At 34.3% G+C, this 21,166-nt stretch overlaps 2 protein-coding genes across 4 annotated transcripts in view; one reads left to right on the top strand and one right to left on the bottom strand.

Moving 5' to 3' along the window:
- The window catches only part of LOC128993758 (beta-glucuronidase-like), a 20,505-nt gene extending 12,208 nt beyond the window's left edge, over positions 1-8,297 (bottom strand). Inside the window, exons 1-4 of one of the 3 annotated variants that reach the window (XM_054417736.1) lie at positions 8,167-8,297; positions 3,152-3,350; positions 2,264-2,446; positions 1,527-1,699 (exon numbers count right to left, since the gene is read on the bottom strand). In XM_054417736.1, coding sequence (XP_054273711.1) covers positions 1,527-1,699; positions 2,264-2,446; positions 3,152-3,340 — 545 coding nt within the window. In that variant the 5' untranslated portion in view covers positions 3,341-3,350; positions 8,167-8,297. Of the gene's footprint in view, positions 1-1,526; positions 1,700-2,263; positions 2,447-3,151; positions 3,351-3,689; positions 3,812-4,696; positions 4,829-8,166 lie in introns of those variants that run through there. The other 2 variants (XM_054417744.1, XM_054417752.1) reach the window with 2 other exon arrangements.
- On the top strand, positions 5,795-21,166 carry LOC128993775 (differentially expressed in FDCP 6 homolog). The gene is made up of 11 exons (XM_054417761.1): positions 5,795-6,188; positions 7,718-7,837; positions 9,201-9,422; positions 10,045-10,278; positions 11,224-11,358; positions 11,995-12,074; positions 12,812-12,992; positions 13,860-13,996; positions 14,411-14,547; positions 14,939-15,066; positions 16,246-21,166. Exons 1-11 carry the CDS (start codon positions 6,090-6,092, stop codon positions 16,321-16,323), a joined length of 1,551 nt encoding a protein of 516 aa, XP_054273736.1. The 5' UTR covers positions 5,795-6,089; the 3' UTR covers positions 16,324-21,166.

Genomic DNA, 21,166 nt, shown 5'->3' with positions numbered 1-21,166 from the left:
CGAAGGCTCTATGACTGACTGAATCGGATTGAACTGGATCGAGTTAGGTATCGTTCTTTCCGTAATATTCTAAGCTTTCTCCAGAGGTCTGTCTCTAAGCGCTATTCATTTTAGTTCCGAAAATATTGTAGCAGACAGCTGACGTGCGTGTATTTGTAAACAGCTAGGTTACTCGGACCGATGACTGATGTGTTTTATTACGTTTATCATTGTTTTAGTGTTAAAAATCAAAAGTAGGGATATACGTGTTGCATTATAAGAAGATTTAAGTGGTTTTGAAGTGCTGGTTGATGATCCTGAAGAAGTAGGTAGTGATATTGATGTAAATTATCAGCCAGATTCCTAGCTATGGTTAGGCTATGCATTCTTAGCTAAACGCTATGTACTGAAATCTGTTTTTTGCCCATAACTTATTTATTTGCAAATCTACTTCCTTATATTATTATATATTTGTAATCCTCATAAAATTTAGAACAAAGTGGCTATTTTCAAATATTTATAGGCCTATAATTTATACAATTTCATTGAGCGCGAACTTATTTTTTTTTTGAAAATTTTCGAAATTATATTTTTTCTTACCTAAAAATTTTTTTTTTGAAAAAATGTTCTTTATGTTTTATATATAATATTGAAGCCCATGATTTTCCAAACAAAATGGTATATAGAACATTAGAATTAACATTGTTTTAAGCTTTTCAGATCCGTTTTAATAAAACCTTGCAAATGCGCCAAAAATAGGTGGACATTAAGGCCTAAACTATGGACACTTGGAGGGTTATAGAATGTAATGTTTATTGTTATGATTATCATGCACGTTTAACTATGTGAAGTATGACTAAACCTAAGAGTCGTCAGGACCATTAATTTAAAGCCCAATGATCACGCAACAGTTTTGAGCCACAAATGCTTCTGTTTTCCCCCAGAAGCAATAACTTTAATTACCAAATATGACTTGCTTGGATTTACAAAAACAAATAGTTTTTTTTGTCCCACGCTCTAACCACCAGACCAGCTCGCTCCCCTGAAAACGAATAGTAGAATGTCCCTGCTTGTGGACATGGAAATGTCAATATCCATATCTTGTGCCATCAGATCATTAATATTAAATTTCATTTTGTATTAATTGTGTTTTAAATGTACGAGTTGTGTGTTAAAATCATTTAAAAAAATACTGAAATGGATTTATATTTCTTGAACAGAAGGGTTAGTAAATTATATTCTGCATGAACCTACCAACTTGAGGGTTACGTTTGGAGCAACTGATGGGTATTGTTAAAGTGTGTGAGGCTAAAGTTTTGATCGAGCAGAGGTGGACACGAGATTTTAGAAAGCTTGAACTTAAGTGTCTACGTACGATTACTAGGCGTCAGTATTGTACTTGATGACATATTCTTTACAGCGACGTTAGGGAAAATACCACTAAAATTTAGGTTAATGGGCTACCCTATTTAATTACACATTACACCTGACTTAGGTCAATTTCTCACTAGCTCTGCTAAGAGGAGGATGCTTACGGGAATAATTACCTCATAGTGTTGTTAGGATAGTACAGACGACCCTGAGGCACAGTGTCGGGGGTCAGGGTGTTATTGACAGCTACAGTCAGCCTGTTGATACGTCCAACAGCAGAGTGAGGCAACTCCAGCTGGAACGGCAAGTGACCGCCCTCATGCTCTCCGATCTTATGTTCACCAACATACTAAGGAAAATAATTGCAGATTGTAGAGATTACTGAAATAAGGTGCAATTTTTGTTGAAAATGTTGGATAAAAAAATATTTTTGATATTTTTATGTCTTTCACAATCAATAACATCGATTTAACAATTTTTTTCCCGTCCCATTTTGAACAGATTTTTTCCTTATAATCCACCCAACTATTACACTTAGTATTTAGTTTTTTAATAGATAGGTTTTTAAACTCATTACGTCAAACATTGATATAAGAAAACAATAACTTACAGTGTATAGTTTGAGCAGAATTATGTATTATGAAGTTAGATGCTTTTCGTAGCTTTGTTACTGACTAAAGATCAGCTGTTTCTCAAACCAGGTTCATATGACCAACGTTGAAAGACAGCTGGGTCCAATTTCAAACCATCAAAAATCTATTGACTTTTCTCAGGAACAAGCTAATCTTTTGACAACAAGGCGAGCACCAAAACCTCTACTCCTACCCAACTACTCTTACCCAACTACTCAATAACTCGTTTAGATGTTCATTTTGACTATGTTTTATTTTCATTTATCTTCATATATACTTACGATGATAGCATGATAATGAACACTCCCAAAATGTAACACAATTCTAGAGTCGTTTTCAAGCCACCTGCTCGGAACGTGCAAAGTTCTCTGATACCAAACCCAACCGACATAGTCTCGGATAGTGGCATTGGTTGTGACGTCGTTGTAACTTGAAGGTACAGGCATCTTGATGCTGTCTACATCCTGAAAAAAAATAGACAAATTATGCTTTAATCAGTGTTTAAATTTTATTGCTAGAAGTTAATCAACACAGTTACTACAATAAAACTTAACCTCTCTCAAACCTCTATGAATTGTGCTGTTTTTGGATTCATTGTTAATAAGTTTGTTAATGGATTATTGGAGACACTTTCCATCATAAGTAAAACACAAGTTTTATCATATTTTGTTGCCTGTGGTCTGATCTGGTTTCAGGTAGAAAGAAATCACAGAAAAGATTAGAACACAAACTGAAACTAATCTAGTTTCTTGATGTTGGATGTACTAATCTTTAGTTCTGTGCTCCTTCCTACTTGAAGATTAGAGCAGAATTAAGCCTCCAAATTGTTGTGATACTGGCATTTGCTTCATACAGTTAACGTTTATGCTATAAACGCTTGCAATACAATTTTTTAACAGCATGCAGGAGATATGTATACTAACGTAACATTGTCTTAATGCAGTGTAATATTTCTCAATAGGCCCTAATAATTTTGTAACTGGTAAATTGATTTTTGTGGACGCCCAAGAAACCTTGTAAAACTTAGAAGTTCTTTGTGACGAGATACGGTACCTCTAATAAATTTATCCCATTTTTATTTAGGCCTAGTTTGGATTAGAAACTTTAGTTTATATTTTGACAAAGGCAGAGATTTCTCATAAGGACTTCAAAGATTAACCATTTTTTACCTTGGAAAGATCTCGTTTGAACCACTCCTCTTTGAATCCAGCATCCATATCATTCTCGGGAGATATCTTGAAGTTCCAAAGTCCATCCAATGATTTAACCTCTCTGGTTTCCGTTTCATACGGATATAGCAAACATGATATCAATCCGATTTGTGTGATAACAGAGCATGTAATAAGCCAGTACTTCATTGTTGATTGCCTGAAAAAAATAGGCTTAATTTACATTGAATTTGTACTATAGCTCTACAGATGTTTTCAGACTTGGTTTGCACTATTTAAATTTAAGCCTTTATGCAAAGTCCATGTCGTTGATCAACCGCCCTTTCCCAGTTAAAAATAGCAATTAATTTAAGTTACATACTTACTGCCTAGGAGAATGTATTAGTCAGTATTAGGCTGTTTCGGAATATAGATTTTAAAAGGCTGCCTACAAAAATATCTCTAAATCCCAGATTGTATTGACTTAATTGATGTTAGACATTAAATACCCAAAATTCTCTCAGCATAAGACATAGCTTATACCATAGATAAAACATACCCCCTTGTGTTGGTTAGTCTACAACTGAGCTCTTACAACGATTCATGATGATGAATGCAAATGAGGAGTTGGAAGTCACACATGAAACAAAAATTAGTCCTTGTCACAGTGTCCCTATGACCATTCATTGTAACATTAAATCTGGCCTTGAGGCATTGAAATGAATTAGGACCACAAACCACCACCTGTCAGGTTCGTAATCATCAGTTGTAGTCTATGGCCAAACAATTTGAAGAATACTTGAAGAATTTTCTTTGCTAGATGATATCACGTAACGAGTTTTCTTTATGAGTAAAAATTATGCAGGAAAGAAACTATACTTACTTGCTTGGGGAGTGTATTTAATCTAATGTATTTTAAAAATCTGGGTACCCGAGTGGTTACAAGACGAGTGGTTTGGACCGTTCCCTATCAAAACGTAAAAAACACCACTGGCGTAGGAACACACAAATAAAAATAAATACTATTTAGTAAGAGTATACAAATAGGTTAATTAGCTAAGACAGTACATAGAGCAGACAAAAACCAAAAAAAATTTGTTTTAGCCCTGATAACAACGATGTTTTCGCAACAATGTTATCGGTATACATCGATGGTTTGACCTATCGATGCTCATCCCTAGATCAATGTCACCAGACATGAACTGGACACGAAAAACAAAACGAGCTTCAAAATTTAAAATGAGATGAGAAGTCTACTTGTTGGTTAGTTAGTCTATCGATGTGCGTCAATCAATTGTACCTTCACGCATAGGTCTAAATACAAACTCCAAACTCTTTGTATAACAATAACATTATACCTACAGAGTACCGGTTTTTTTTTAACTTAGTGTGTGTGCCTATATAAGTATTTTAGCACAGGATGTATGACAATCAAATCTTACTTTTTGTCCAGTTTGAAAATTGTACTAACTTACTGTATCTAGGAAATTTGCGTGAGTGATTGTCTTAATTGCATGCAATTATATAAATAAAGGCAACTGTTAAATAACAAAAACAAAACCATACCAATTCTGTCAACTACAAGAGACACAAAATATCTGTTTAAAGTAAATTCCAAAATAAATATTATTATTTAAATTAGCATTGATCTGTCCATCGGTCACTGAACTAAGTTTCGGCGTCCACTCTTTGAATCTTTTCTTCATCACGTCCACGTCAAGGTTAAAATAAAGCAAAACAATAACAATGATGGAACAGGAGAACTACATATGCTGCTGCAGACGACAAACCGGCTGAACTAATATAATAATGAACAGAAAACAGGTGGTAGAAAAAATAGTATATGATGAAAAGCTCTGTCAAGTATTCTTCTGTAACACCATAGATTAAACATACTCCTATGTGTGGCTTAGTTTGTAGTAAAGCTTATAAAGGAAAGGTGAAGTTATTAAAAGTAGACTAATCGGTCATCAAAGTACATTGTGTAAAAGTGACACTATACAAATTTACTTTATGGCCTGGTAAAATTTGTAAAAAAAAGGCGCATTTGTGGTAAAGTACCTGACATTGAGGCACCTTGTCAGGGTTCGGGTTGCACCCTGACGCGTGTCCGGTCTTGGCAAAGAACCAGCTGATCTTCTTAGTTAGTAACGAAACTACTATCTCATTCATTTCACACTCATCCTTCACCTTAAGTAGGCACCCTGATGTTACCGACGTCATATAAATCAAATCTAGCTTAATGGGCGTGCTACTGCTGATAGTCTTAAGCCTAGTGGTTCTGTGGTAGATGTTTTTGGCCTAGTGGTGGTGGAGTGGGACTATGTCACCCACAACAGCTGTTCACTAAAAGCATTTGCACTAACATTGTACATCAATTAGTAATGTCAATGTCACTGGCATAAATACTAGAAAAAAATATAAATATGATGTAAATAGGTATGTTTTAAATGACACAAGTGAAATTGACTATTATTGTGACTCTGTAGTAGTTGTAGTATAATAATATTCATTGGCTTAACACACCTCTTACTCTATATGCAGTAATCTTTATTCATTAAAATTCAAGCAATAACGATCAGCTGACTAGTGACTCATCAGGTGGGAGTTTAGTTTATTAGTGATTCATCGTCTGCAGAGTATCCGTATAGACTTCATCTTGTACAATCATGGTTATGATTCATATTGTTTACATTATTTGAAATTTTATCTCCGGAATTGTACGTGAAATAAAATTCAGGAAATGGGAAAGTCATAAAAATATCATTATAATTGCAGTAACAAATATTTTACAGAAGTAACAGTTTTGGCAGGATAATATTTTCAATTTACACAAGTATCAAAATTATCTGCTTATAAGGTAACTTGTGTATATACCAAGAAGTGGGGAGAAGGCCACACTTCAATGACAAGTTAGGAATCGTATGTTTCCTTTTACTGTTTTAAACTTAAAATAAATATGTCAATATTATTAAACAATGTCACCAATAGCATTTGGCACGCTTTTAATGCACTTAGTAGTGATAACAATGGAATCGTGATGAAGTCAAAACTCAAGGTAAGAAGGCTAAAGCACTTTGAAAAATTTAATCATTTAATTTTTGGTCCTTGAAATCGCCAAAATTAACCATACTCGAGATAGACAGTATAGTATACAAATTTATTTTTAATACTTAAGGTTATGCCTATTGCATGATTTACTAACTCTGTATAATTTAGTTGCTAAGGGGTTTCTGAGCCTTAACCTTATTCTTAGATGAATAATAAATTGTTCCAAACTTTAAAAACTAACAGTCCAGGTTTGCCACCTATGGTTAAGGAAAAATCAGGACGGCCCCCCTCCCCCGGATTAACCTGGTCATAGACAAGGACACAATGGATCGAAATTGGGACTATCAAGATGGGTGGCAACCCTGGCATAGTTTCTGAAAATAGTGAGTAAAATTGAAGGAAAACAATAATTGCTGATTTGCAGTTAAACCCGTTAGGCTATGTAATAGGGGTTACAGTTATGCAGAGAACCTAATATATCATCGGATATTAGTTTTTCATGAGTTATTTAAACTATACTAACCTAAATCCCTGTACACACTGTAAGAGTGGCAGGCGGTACTCCATTAAAAAGCCCCATAACCGAAATTTAATAACTTATTGAAGTTAAATATTTATGTAAATTCAAATATTTCAATTGATAGTTATAATATTAATGATATAATATAACTTAGTTTAACAATATTTATCCGATTTTATATTGTAGGCTAGGTTTTCTGTGGAACTGTAGGCCTACCCCAAATAAGTGTAGGCCTACTAATATTTGAATATATTTTTTTATTACTAATGATCAGCCAGAGTTCCTTAAGATACTGTTAGATTAGCAATACACATTTACCACCAATTGTGGCATCGTCAGACAATGGTTTGTAAACACTAATTCTCACTAGCACTTCTATCTAGGCTATTTCAATTTTTGCATATACAGTAAGCTTATTAATTGTTAACGTTATTGTCAGACTGTCACTATTTGGCACGGTGCTATGTAAATATCTCAGACTCATAGTGGTGGGCGGCATACTTCATTCACAACTAGCCTACTCTCATTGTTGAATTTTCGGTAACGTACTTTACGGAAGCTAAACTGAGGCTGAGTGCTGTGAATTTCCGTTTGGGTCTCGTAATGGTTATTATTTTCTACATTGTCTAAAATATATTAAATTAGGCTATTGTATTCTCCTTTTGAGAGACTGCATAATGCAAAGAAAATATTAAACAATCATATTTAGCCTATACCACCAGATAGCTGGATGGCTTGAAACCAAATTGAAAACTGCAACCAGAAATACCTTAGGAGACAGATGTTACAACTCAAAGTTCCAGCCTTTTGCAAAAGTTGGTCAATGACTCATTCAGTGACGGATTAAGTACCAAATGTGTCAAACTATTGAGTGCCAACTTTTTTGAGTAAATGCTGATAACGCATGTTTGCTTTAGACTTTCCATAGAATTTGTATGACGAATATAATCTACCTCAACCAGTTGATTAATCTACAGATAGTATAGCAAGTAATATAAATTTTATATGTTTCTCAGGTTCTAACGGCAAACATCGGAACTTTGCTTGATCTTTACGGAGTTGAAAAGGGCCTTGAACACTTTCGAAGCACACCAAGCCTCAACTTCCAACACTTCAAGTATTATCTACTGAAAGAGGTACGATATTTTGCATTTTTATACCATTGAATTTCCTTACCTATAAAATTATTTTAAAATAAACACACGTTATGACATTTTTTTCCAATACCACAGCGGGTTTTACATTGGTTATAGAGGTTAAGAACCCACAGTTTAAAATAAGAAATAATTTCTTTAACAAATTAGATATGTAAAACCGATTTACTAGAGAGGAACAAATCTTTAGAGATGGCAAGACTTCTGAAACTCTGAAATTATTAAAAATTTTATTTCTTTACACCTTCATTGTGCAATCTTAACGTTTATAAACTCACTACCTAAGTGTTACATTATAAATTATTACAAACCTTTGTAACTGCACGTTACTAATGACAGTAAAACCTGTAGAACCCAAGGTTAGGTTCTTCAGCTTCTTGTGAACAAATTTGAACCACACAACCTGCAAAACGACTTTCAAAATCTTCAGTTTAGAAAGAACTAATTTTCACTACACATGCAAAGTAAATGTTGCACACATGTAGACTTCAAGGACATATTATTTGCTTAGTCTGTTCAGATGTAAATCATGTTTTATACAAGTGTTAATTTTGGCGTCACAGCCAATCGGTTTTGAACTGGTCATTAGTTTTCTTTCAGCTATTCATGAAACTTTCTGAATAGATAAATCTTAGTTGGTAAAATTTCCTTAGTAACACTGGGATTTAAACAATACTCCCGCCGCAAAAAACTGGCAGACTAAGGGAATTTCAATTTCTTTAATTGGATTCATAGTGTTAAAATATTTATTTCCCATTTAAATAACATTGATTTAACAGGTTTTAACGGGGGGTTGGGTTGGGGGGAGGGAGGTTTACTGTTATGGGGACGGTAAATAGTATTTTTTGTTGTTTTTGTTAGAATTTTTTGTGTATAGGGTGAATTAAATACATTTGATCTATATATCCATAAACAAGCAAACTACAACAGTTACTTAATTGCCATAAGAATAACATAAGAATTTTAAATTTGCATTTTTTTGTATTTTCTCAGTAGCTAATGACCGTTTTAAAATAGTAACAAAAACTCTGTTACAAAACGTCGGATGACCATGAGGAGTTGTCTTAAAGAATTTTAGGGACATGATTGAACTACCGTATGTGTTGGTCAGGTCCATAATTCTAAGCCTAAAACTACCTACCTTTGTTTAACATTTCAGCCCAGTCGGTTCTGTAGTTTTTACATTCACTTGGAACGAATGTCTATGGTTCCTGTCCAGAAACCACCTCTTGTTCATAATATTATAGATAAAAGAGGAAGATTATCTTTAGACATGTTAGGTCTATTGTTACACTTGAAGATATTTTTTCTATCACAAAAATTAATATGAAATGTTTTGTTTCAGGTGTTTTCATCACTGCCAGATTCCTTGACTTTGCAAGATTTGAGAGAATACGAGTCGAAAATAGACGAGGTCTGCTGGTTGATTTGTAAAAAAAATTACCTCCAGCGAGATTTAGAATCACGTGACACAATTTTGTCCGATACATGTGTCTATCAGTTGTTCAGAGTGTTTTGTCTATTGGGAGACCTGACGTCAGATCCAAAAAACCAGGATTCGTATCAGGTAAGATCAATGTATTTTAATAATGAAAAAGTTATGCTATTATTGCATTGATTTTCCTAATGAATATGCTAGGCCTACGATACTTAAACTAATCAATTTCAGGATTTAAGATTGGAATACAAATATTTAATTTCACATTGTTCACAATGACCAAAAGTTTACATGTGCTAGGGACAAATTGATTAAAATAAATGATGGAAAAGAGACTACATTGGACCTGTAGTTGGATATGAAATTTAATGAACGTTCTTCATCATTGAGGAAAACCTGGGACCTTGTGGTCCATCTTTACTCCACCTCTAAAGAAGAAGTGGAATGGTAATAATTCGTCGAGTCGGTGGCTCTGCAGGTAGCGCCACGAACTTCGGGCCCAAGGCAGTGATGTCGTGGGTTCAAATCTATCAAATTTTATCAGTACAGTTCACCCTTATACTGTACTGGCTCACCCCTTGCTTTGCTGGATACATTCCACGTAAAGGCCTCTGTGGCCAATGTGGATGGGCAACGCCAAAGTAAAAGAGGCCACCAACTTAAAAAAAAATCTGTTCTCAATCAGGAAATAAGACTAACATTACATAATTGTACTGAGATAACTACTGTTAAGTATCAATTGTTTATACAGGTTGTGATGCACACTTGGGAAGTAGGTTTGATCACGTCACAACTCGTCACCTCTCTAGGCTCAGAGTGGGACAGGGAGGACTACGAAGCTCTGGTGTACAACATGTCTGGCTTAAGACTATCCATGCTAATTACACTGCTGGAAACCAAATATCTCACGAACATAGATCCTGCGGTGGTCGAGGAAGCTGTCACAGCCCTGTCACACACATTTGTTGACGACATCATCAAAAAGGTGAGATTTTTATTGTGGTTTAAAACTTTATAATATACAAATCTCCATACTTCCTTTGTATGGATCTTAATACTTCCCTGCACGAAATGATGAACAATGTGGATGTACTTTTGTTTACAACTTAAGGCTCCCTTTTGCCTGATGTGTAACAAACAGTACTTTCCCGCAAAGGACAGAGACTTGTGTTTTATGGCTATTGCTGGTCAATGGGTAGTTGCGAATTTTCCAGTATGAGAACGCTCAAAATCGTCTGAGTACTGACTAGAATCGGGTATGTCCCTGATTTTCTCAGTGATTTCCGGAGTTTTTTTTATATTTTAAAGTGATTGTGAAAGACGATTGATCTCTCTGCTAATGAGGATGATGTTCATGATTCCACCATTACCTCAAGGAACGCTCACCGTTCACCGTTTTGACCATGAGAAATGTTCCCAATATCGTCAAAATCATAGGAGACCTTCTTAAAGTCAATATGACCAAAAAAGACGTTCACGTTTAGTTACAACTACGGGAGATGTTCACGATTTCACCGCCATAACAAAAGATGTTCATGATTTGGACGTGCTCTCGAAAGATGATGATGCTTTTTCCAGAACCGTGGAAGAAATTTTTGTTTTTATCGCGACCACAGGTAACTCTCGAGATATTATCGCAACTGCAGGTGGAGCTCACAATTTTCCCAAGACCGTAGGTTATGTTAGCGATTTCATTGCAACCACGCGTACCGCACTGGAATACATCTCATCAGCAGGTAACACTCGGGATTACATGACAACTACAGGTCCTCATTGACTCGTTGACTCTCTGCCATCACAGGAAACGTCTAACTTATTTGAATGTAATTTTAAGTTTTAAGTATTTAAAACCTTTTTGGTTAAAGATTAGTTACTAGGCAAAAGCCTACTTAGTCTAAGCAGATGATTCTGATTACTTGAATTGTTTCAGGGTTGTCTGCAAAAGAAAGGTTACTTGTTGGGCACGATGCGGGAGTACTGGTTTGTGCTGCAGCCTACGCAACTGACCTACTACAAGAACCAAGAGGAGAGAGAGCAGTGTGGTATTATCTGTTTGGATCCTCAGGTAGACAATCTCTATGAATATCCGATTGTAATGTTAAGTAAGTCTATGGCTATAGGTAGAGCTAGGCCAAAACTTCGCTGCTCGCAGACAGGTCGCTACTAGCCAAACTAAAACATACGGGTTCCTTTCATGACCTTCTAGATCTTCTCTTCCCTCCTATTTCTTTCTCAAAGCAGATTTTAAACTGTATTTCTTCTTTTTTTATAACCTGACCACCATAGTCTTGCCATTTTGATTATTTTTAATAATGTTCTGAAAATTTTGTCTAATCTTAGTTTATGATCTGGCCTTGTCTTGGGTTTCCACTGAATTTTTTGGTATACTCTGGTCACAAAATTTAGGCAGTTTTTGGGGAAGAAATCGATACCCTCCACACAGCTGAGGCTTGGCCAAAACAAGAAATCAGCTGCAACATACTTAAGCAACAAAATTGGTGGGGGAAACTTCCCCTAAAACCGCTTAAATATTTAAATGGACTATAGTTGGATATTATAATTTAAATAGCCTTTGATGCATACTGCCTGTAATTCTTTATTTGCCCTATGCCAAAGGAACATACCACTAATTATAACCAACCTTGTGACTTCTGTAAGCTGTAGACGTAAATGTAGTGATTTATAATAAACTTTGTTTCAGTGCTGGGTCGACTCAACACAGCAACGCATTCTTCTTCACACCAGGGAGAGATGCTTTGAACTTGGTGCTTACGATCATAGGTCAGTCTAGAATTGTGAATATCACACGATTTAATGTTTCAGAAGGACTATTTTCATCGTGACTTTCCCTTATCACAAAAATAAAATCATTTTACAATAAAGATAGCAAAAAGTAGTAAAATACCTTATTCTACATACAACACTGTGACGGCTCAAGAAATCTCTACACCATTTAGACCAACCCTACCAACCCATGCATACACCTACTGTGACATAATCCTTACAAGCCTCCATTGAACATTCTGTCAGCTGTACTCAGCGCATTGCTTGGCCATTGGTCTGGAAAAATGTCATAGCCTGTGGCTGGAATGTAACGGTCCGTCGCTTACACTTTTGTCAGTTCTATTAAATCTAAAGTACTATAGTTCTTTAACCCAATCCTAAGCACGTTCTAGTAACACATACCGGTGCAGAACATGCGTTGTTCTGGAATGTGAGTTTATCTAGCAAACGGCTACTTCCTCTTTTATTTTCCACTGATCTTGCACCTTAGAAATCGTACAGTGCATAATACACCAGCAGCCTCTGTTCTGATATTCATTTGGAATATTGTTCGAATTTCAATATAATTGTGTTATTTTTTGGAACATTGTTGGATTTATAACGAGTTTAACATGAACGTAGATCCCATTTGTCCACCTGTACAACTCTTGAAGAATTGACTCATATCGTCAACTTCCACCTGATCTATTCTTAGATTATTTTATTCCTCCCTCTGAATGTATGTGACGTTGTAGGACACGATTGCAGTGGTTGTCAGCCCTGCAGCTGGCCATATCACAGTCGGGTGGCTCGCAGGGCTACCAACGTCAGCTGGCGGCTCGGCGACGACGGCAGAGGGAAGCAGAGGTGGAAGAGAAGCGTAGAAGGTCCAGCCTCATACAGGACATGGGGCGAGAGTTGCAGGCGGAGAAAATGGTAAAAACTCCTTCATATTCAGATGGTTTATAGAATTAAAGAAAATATTTTAACCATGTACTTTTATTATTAATAGCAATAGCAATACACATTCCATTCCCATGTTAAAACTCAAAATCTAATAATTTTTGAGACAAATACATAAATTGCACACAGCAGTTAGTAGCTGTCTTGTCAAGCTGTTGTCAGTCTTTGAATAAAAATGAATGTATCTAGTTTTTATTGAGCCACTGGTGAGTGTCAATTACGAGAGCGTCGATTTTCCCTCACATTGTTTTGGACTACTGATAACACTAATACTGTCGCATTAGGATTGGAGCACATCCATGTAAAAATAAAAACTTTTAATTTATTATAATCAGTAAAGTTTTTGACAGATTGTAGCGACAAATAAGTTTTGAAACCTTGTTAATGATTATTCCGGTATATAGACAGCTGGAAATCATGTTTTAAAATATTTCACATTGACTAGTTTTGAAGGAGGGCTTTTACGTTGACCCCTGGAATAAGACATTGTTGAGAGCTCGACACCCTTGTAGATGACCAAACCCCCTAGTCTTTTCACTCTTATATGTTCTGATTTGGTTGTGGGTCTGTCTTTCTGCACTTCTAATATGTAAACTTTAGTCTAATATCTTTGTTTCTGATTGTTTCTTACCCAGTTTTTTTTCACCAGTGGTCTAGAATTTTATTTTTACATTTTGTATTTGGCATTGTAATTTTGGTTAAATATGCATGTTTTTGTGATACACTGTAAACTTATAGAATTAAATTCTGCCCACCCTCCTTTAAATCTAATGGCTACAATAGTTGCTTGAAAAAATCAAGTATTACTAGTTTAGCTGAATGTATTGTTCTTAAATTTAGGCAAGAGTAGCTGCTGAACTTCAATTTCAAGAAGTCAAAATTGAGAAAGAGAAGCAGCTGGAACAGCTGGAAGCTTTATTAGAGGAAGAAACTCAAGCAAAACGAGACGAGGAGATCGTGAGAAACTTACAAGCTAGGTGAGTTCCCATAATTCGATGACATTAAAATAGCTTCCATACCTTGTGAAAGCCAATTTACCAACCAAACAATTATTGTTAGAAGTTTTTGATGAACTCGCACAAAAATTAGCTCTAACTTTGCCAACAAGGATAGTATCAAACTGTAATGAACGTGCAACTATTTTGATTTATACATCATCAACTTGAGATTCAATGTGTATAATTGAATATGAATATCTATACTTTTACTTTGCATTATTACATACCTATATATTTAAGCGAAGGTTTGGTTGTGTTAGGCTTGATGGTAAATATCTTATGGTCCTTTGAGGCCCAATAGGTTTTCCTAATTCATTACTAAAAGCTTAACCTCTATCAGTTTTTCTTTCAACACATTTTTAGTACATGTACAATTTATTGTTATTGTTCCAGAGTTTTAAGAGAGGAGTGGGAAAAGAGAGAAGAATTGGAACGACTTCAAGAAGAACAAAGGATAATGTTGGAACAAGAAAGAGAGAAGAGGATAGAGTTTGAAAGGAAACAAAAGGAAAAAGAAGCACAACTGCAAGGTAACTGCTACAGTTTCTTCACTATTTAGTTTGAAAAATTCTTGTTTAAATAAATAAGGAGTTCCTGAAGAGGAAACTCAAAGACTGGCTAATGGATCAACGATTCTACTCACTAAGGAAATTCTTTCATCAAAATTGTCAAGCAAGATGAAAATTCAGATACAATCTATGTATATGACACTATTGTATTTCTTAAAGAAATCTCAATAAAGAAAATTGATTGATTTTAATTCAAGCACATATAAAGATCACTGTTTGTAGTGAAATTATAATAAAGTATTATTTTAGAATCAAGTATAACCAGTGTTGTGGAAGCTACTTATAAAGTAGCTTTCTTTAGTAACCCCTGTTTTTCAAAAGAGTCTGACCAATAAATGTGTTGATTGTCTAGAGGCTGAACGTAGGCTTCGAGAACTGGAAGAAGAGCGGCAAAAGTTAGACATGGAGCTTCACAGAACTCAAGATAAAATGACCATCACAGAAAAATGTATGACCGAACTGCAGACTTCACTAATAAAGGTAATGTCACAACATCAAACCCACCCAAAGATCTTGAGCTATACTTTAACAGCTGACAAATATATTTCTTTTATTTGGGATGGGTTAATGTTTAGCTAGCTTTCCTTAGAAAATTATACTCCACTTCCATTAAGTCATAGATAAACTAAAATCAACACTAATATTCTGTACCGTTGGAGGTCTTCTTTAGAGATCAACGAGAAATCAATTACAATAATTATGTATGGATAATAGTTAATAATTATGTGTGGATAATTAATTCACTAATTAATTATGTATGGATAATTAATTAACTAGGCCTATCAAAACTAATTCAAACTGAGACCAGACTTGGTTTGGACAACATTTGGGACATACCGTAGCCAATATTGATATTCCTTGATGTCGCCTAAGTTTGACAAAAGATAGCAGCCCTTGCGAGCTCTCAAGATTGTTCTGCTTCAACCAGTCGAGATCCTTTCAATTAGGTAGCTTAAAACAAGAGTAGGGAATTGGCTAGAGAAAAAAGCCTTTACTCTGTCGAAGAATATTTTAAGAAATACTTCACCGACTTAAGAGAGCTCCTTGCAGCCTTGGCAATCAGAAGTTATTTATTTTGTTAAATTAACTTCAACGTAGTGTAAATATATGTACAGTAGAACTCCAATTAACCAAATCGCCGATCATCCGAATCGCTTACTTCAACAATTTAAAAAACGTAAAGCTACAGTTATAAGTTTTGCAAAATATCAAAGAATTGTTATTAAACACATTTAGCCAGTGTGTAATTTTGGACTTTGATGGAACACTATTAACTTAATAACATGTATAGAACACTTATGAGCATTGAAAACTGTAAAAATGTTCTGATTTAATATATTATTAATTGCAAATTCATTTAGTACCGAAAATGAGGATTTTTCTTTAAAATTCCCGGAATAACTTCACTTAACTTGTAAAACTCAGATTATCCGAATTTGTTATTATCCGAATGGGGTCTGGTCCCAATTGATTCCGATAATAGGAGTTCTACTGTATGTGAAAATGTTATTGACGCGATTATCCAGAGATGGGCTACAATTGAGGATTTGGATTGGTAGTGGTAATTATGGTAGGATTTACATTTAGTTGAAGAATACTACCTCATTAACAAATTAATTAATTCGTTCAAATCCTATACAGATTTAAAAAATGTTTCAGACTCCAAATCCCCAAGTGAAGGTTCGAAGAACTATGTCTTTCATGCCTTCCACCAGAGACAAGCCTCCAAGGTCGTAAATCGTAAACTAATTCTAAGTCAAATACCTCCCGTTGCCAATCTATTGATATTTATTACTAATTTCTTTTATTATATTTATAATCTTTCCCATTTTAGTGATAATCTTAGGTAAGAGTTTTATTTATACCCCTGTGTAGGATTTAGATGCCACTTTCCCAATGGTAGTAGATCGTTATCCTCGGTAGGAGCAGGACTTTCTATAAGCGTACATATTTCTGATGTGACTTAATCTAAACCAAAATCTGTAGCTTTGTTTTCCCCTGTTACAGCTCTTTCAAATTTGTTAATTTGACCAATAAAAATTGTCACATCTTTACAAATACACCTAGCATGCCCTAATTTTTTAAATAAAAAAGCTACTAACCAACCATAGAGTGTATTTTGCATATGATTGAGTTAGCTATATCTTTAGTGCTTCTGCGATTCCTACAAACGAGCAATATTTTCAAATCATATTTAAGTATATTTGTAACTTGTCTTCCATTTTTATCGCATAATTAGTGTTTTAAATACATGTTACTACATTTTCTTGCCACATACTACTTTTATGTTAGATTTTTTTTTAACCGTTGACACTTTTGTATGTGTAAATAAATTTGAAAAGAGGACATACCTTTGACATCTTGTTTGTTCTTCAAAAAGTGTTTTACATTTATGTTCTGTCCCTCTGTTTAAAGCCTTGGTTATAAAATAGGCTTTATGTTTCATAATAATTGTTCATAATAATTGTTTCATAACCAGGGCTTAAAACTCAAATGTAGTTTTTTTCCAATGGAATAGACTTTACATGTATTTACCTAACTATGTTTTAAATGTATTTTTTACTGTTATATATATTTTTATTTTTATTTTTATTTTTAATATATTAGATTACTAAGCCAGTTAAGCCAAGAATTTGAGTGCAAATATGCACTTAATAAGTTAAGAGTGCTTTAATGATAGTGCCAAAAGATTATGACGATGATTTGAAACGATAATCTCATCATGCACTCGTTTCTGTCTGCATAATCTAAATTTGTGAGCTTTGTTTCACAACGTGTGACCCTGTGTGTGTATTTTGTGTGTTTAATGTTTCTTGTTTATATTTAGCATGTTTATATTGTAACTTATTTTTGTGCATTTATTTTAATCTAATTAGATTTTTATGTTGTTCACAACATACTAAGATATAAAATGAACTTTCAATAATTTGTAGCTAAGCTTTTTGTTCTTTGCTTTATAAAACTTAACCATAAGGTAAAATGGTTTTAAAATTGGTTCCATCATGTTAGTGTTGTTCATTTTTCATGATTTTTATCAAGCATATTGTGATACCTTTAATCCCAAACATTCCTTAATGTGCACAATGTGAAAATAATATTTACATTCCAATTTCAGCTGTGATTTATAAGCAAGTCGTTTTCATATTGCAAACTGAAATATTCTTTATAACTTGAAGGAGGCATTGAACATTGTTATTTTACAGAGTTATGCTGCTTATTTGTATTATGGTGCTATTCTACCAACATTTATACATATTTGACTTGTAGCGATGGATGTAAACAAGTTGTTTCTACCAAACTATAGAGACATATTTGTATCAGTGGCGGATATTTTTTTGGGGGGGGGGCCGAGATTAATTTAAGGTTAGGTTAAGTAATTTCAAGTAGACACGTCACGATACTTTATCTCAGTTTTGCTGTGGTAATTTGTGCTAAATGTGACCTTTACTTTACCAAGATCACGCTGTATCATTATATCGTTCCATCGTAAAAATGTATTTATTGTTAATCCAAACGAGGAAAATATCTCAATTACCAAATCAAAACCTTGGTCAAGATTTAACAGTGTGTCATCCCATCTGTAAACACTTATCCAAACCTAAGGAGTCAAATACCCGATTGTGATTATCATATTCGGAGGGGTTCTAACTATAAGTATTCTTCTGTGCGAACTGCAAAACGTTGACATTTCAGTACAACATATGTCAAACAGATGTAAATAAAAATAACAAACAATAACAATGGCTGCCACTGAACTGACTGAACCCTGTCGCAAACGCCCCTCCCCCCTCGAGCATACATATACATATATTTTTTACTGCATGTAATACAGTAGTGCATACACATTGCGTAAAATAATTTGTCACACTAATTTTGGACAAATTAATGGTATAAAACTGCCATTTTGTAGACTTAGTTTACACAAATTTTTCGTGGAGGTACCCCTGAACCCCCCAGACCCCCTGGTTTGCCCCTCCCTTGTGACAGTTCTAGATCCGCCACTGGTCATCGGTAAATATGCTGGTCTCTAGTGGTCGCCGCTGCAAGCGCAGATAGCCGGGCGGATGGTGGGAGCTCGATTCAGTCTGAATCAACCCGAACTATCACTTTCTGCCACAGCGATCCCTTGGCTCATGATTCATGATAAATAATTTATATGTTGTGGTACCTATTTTTTCTTCATATCCATTATTTTGGGGGGGCCGGCCCCCCTGGCCCCCCTCCCTTATATTTGCCCATGATTTGTATTACAACTTATTAGATTCTATTTGCCGTTTTCTAGCCTTTTACGATTAAATGTAATACCAGCGTAGCCCACTTCATCAATTATGTTCAATCAGGTTTTTTTAATAAACAGCCCAGTTATGTATAGGTTCATTCATCGTCCCCAACCAGATCTGACCATATGTTTCCAAAACTATTTTGTGCCAAAATATAATTAAAAGCGTTTTGTTAATACATCTATTGTCTTGCCTTAGTAATTTTTGTATTTTTCCATGAATGTTAATCTTGGGTTCGAATCCCGTCAATCACCAATTAGCTGTGTGATAATTTCGCGACCCTCTAGCTACAGCCTAGCATCTTGTGATAGGAAGTTAGGACATGAAAAAGTATATAACATATTATAATACTCCCAATTTCCTCATGTAATTTTTAGGCTGCTATAAAAACATTCTAAATACCGATGTGTTCCTTTCCATATCAGTCAATGTGCATTTACCATCTGTTCCTCCTCGCAAAAGTATTTCTTGTTCTATAGCTGCTATTAGAAATCAGTTGAAAGAGAAAGGTTGTATGTTTTATGAATTGTTGAAGTTAAGACGATATTATTTAAGCAAGCTATTCGGGACATTTAAACTGTTGATATTTGTAAAATGATGTAGTGTATGAAAAAGATAAGTACAATTTTATATTTGATGTTAAAATATGTTGTACAGTAAACCATCATTAAACCACAGTAATTTGAGTTTCCATCAAATGTGACAAAGGCACAAATGTGAACATTCACATTTGTGCCTTTGCCACATGTGTTTTGTGCTTGGATAAAATAAAATACTAAATTTAAAGAAAAACAGTGGAATATCGGAGTTGTTTTGATACGTTTTTTTTACAAAAAATTTACAAAAAAGTTTTGATAGTGTATTCTAATCCACTATAGTTCTAGACAGCCTAGATGGGCCAAGGGCTGGGTCCGTTGTCTTAAGCTTAAGAAGGGTAATTTTTTACCTGTGCTTTGTTAATATTACTCCTGCTCAGCTGAGTTTACACTAAAGAGGATTAAGGAAGCCAGTTTCAACAAGTAATTTCCTTTACAATACTTAATACAAACAAAACAATGTATTATTGTGGTTTATTTAAAAGTCCTTGTTAATTTTATACCAAATTTCACGCAAATTGGTCAACGTTTACATATTTGTGTTCGCAACGATCAAATGTGTAAACATTAACCGATTTGCATGATATTTGGTTCGGAATTAACAGAAATGTTAAGAGAAACCACATCATCTCATTGTTTTGGTTGTATTTGTAGTATTAAAGAAAACTACTAGTTGTTATTAGCCTCTTTAGACCCGTTATATGTGAAGTAATCGTGTCGCAATAATAAAAAGACTTGCAACTACACCAGTGAATAATACCTGGCTTAGGAAATGGACCCAGACTTTGTTTCACCATAGGCTATGCAGAACTTTACGCACTAAGGTGTGCAACAAAATTGCTTAGTTTATGAATTGCGCAATCCTAACTTTGCTGAACGAATTCTAAACAAAATGTTGTTTAAATGTCCGTGCTAAATGGAAAGTGAAAGTAAAATAGAAATCTGGTTTAATAAGGGTTTACCGACTCATTGTAATATTGAGATGGATGTTTTGTATTGATCGTTCTAACTATATCCAAGAATGTATTTTTGTATTAAGTATTTCATTACGTGATGATTTAGAGATTTATAAAATTCTAATTTATTAATATGCTATGTTATAAATATTGCAAATTTGTTTCGTTAATAACTAACACTTACAGGTGACATAAAAGCCTGAAAATTTTATAATATATTGATAGATAAATTAAATATACTACAACTACGTTTACAATCACAAACCTGCAGAACACAACAAGCAAACTCGTTAACTTATATAAAAATTTCAAAATATATTGACTTATGTTATATCTAAATAATAATCACAAAAATATTAAGAATTTAATTTTGTCTATTTGATAATCTATATTAATATAATGTAAAATATCATCAGCTTACTTAGAGTTAATAGGGCAAAATCTTTGGTTGCATTTTATTTTCCAACACTTAATGAGAGATTGTGTTTTTAATGGAACATTCGACTTACAAAAATAAAGTCAATAAAAACTTTCAAATCAATCAGTACCGAAAATATTTGTTAACTCGAACCATGAATTAAATCCAGAACTGTTGCCTACAAAAATTAACCAATCCATCAATAAGCACACTGCACAGTCAGATTAACAACTGTACCATACTGTACTACCAACTGTTGACTGTAACATATAAAAATAAAATAAGTTTTTAGTAGAAAATGTGTCATATTATGAATATTACTTGCCATTT

This window comes from Macrosteles quadrilineatus, unplaced genomic scaffold, assembly GCF_028750875.1.
Source record: "Macrosteles quadrilineatus isolate MER2022 unplaced genomic scaffold, UCM_ALF_1.0 Scaffold_1__1_contigs__length_201487025, whole genome shotgun sequence".
NCBI lineage: Eukaryota > Metazoa > Arthropoda > Insecta > Hemiptera > Cicadellidae > Macrosteles > Macrosteles quadrilineatus.
Note: the sequence above shows the minus strand (reverse complement) of the source record. Positions and strands in the feature narration are given on the sequence as shown.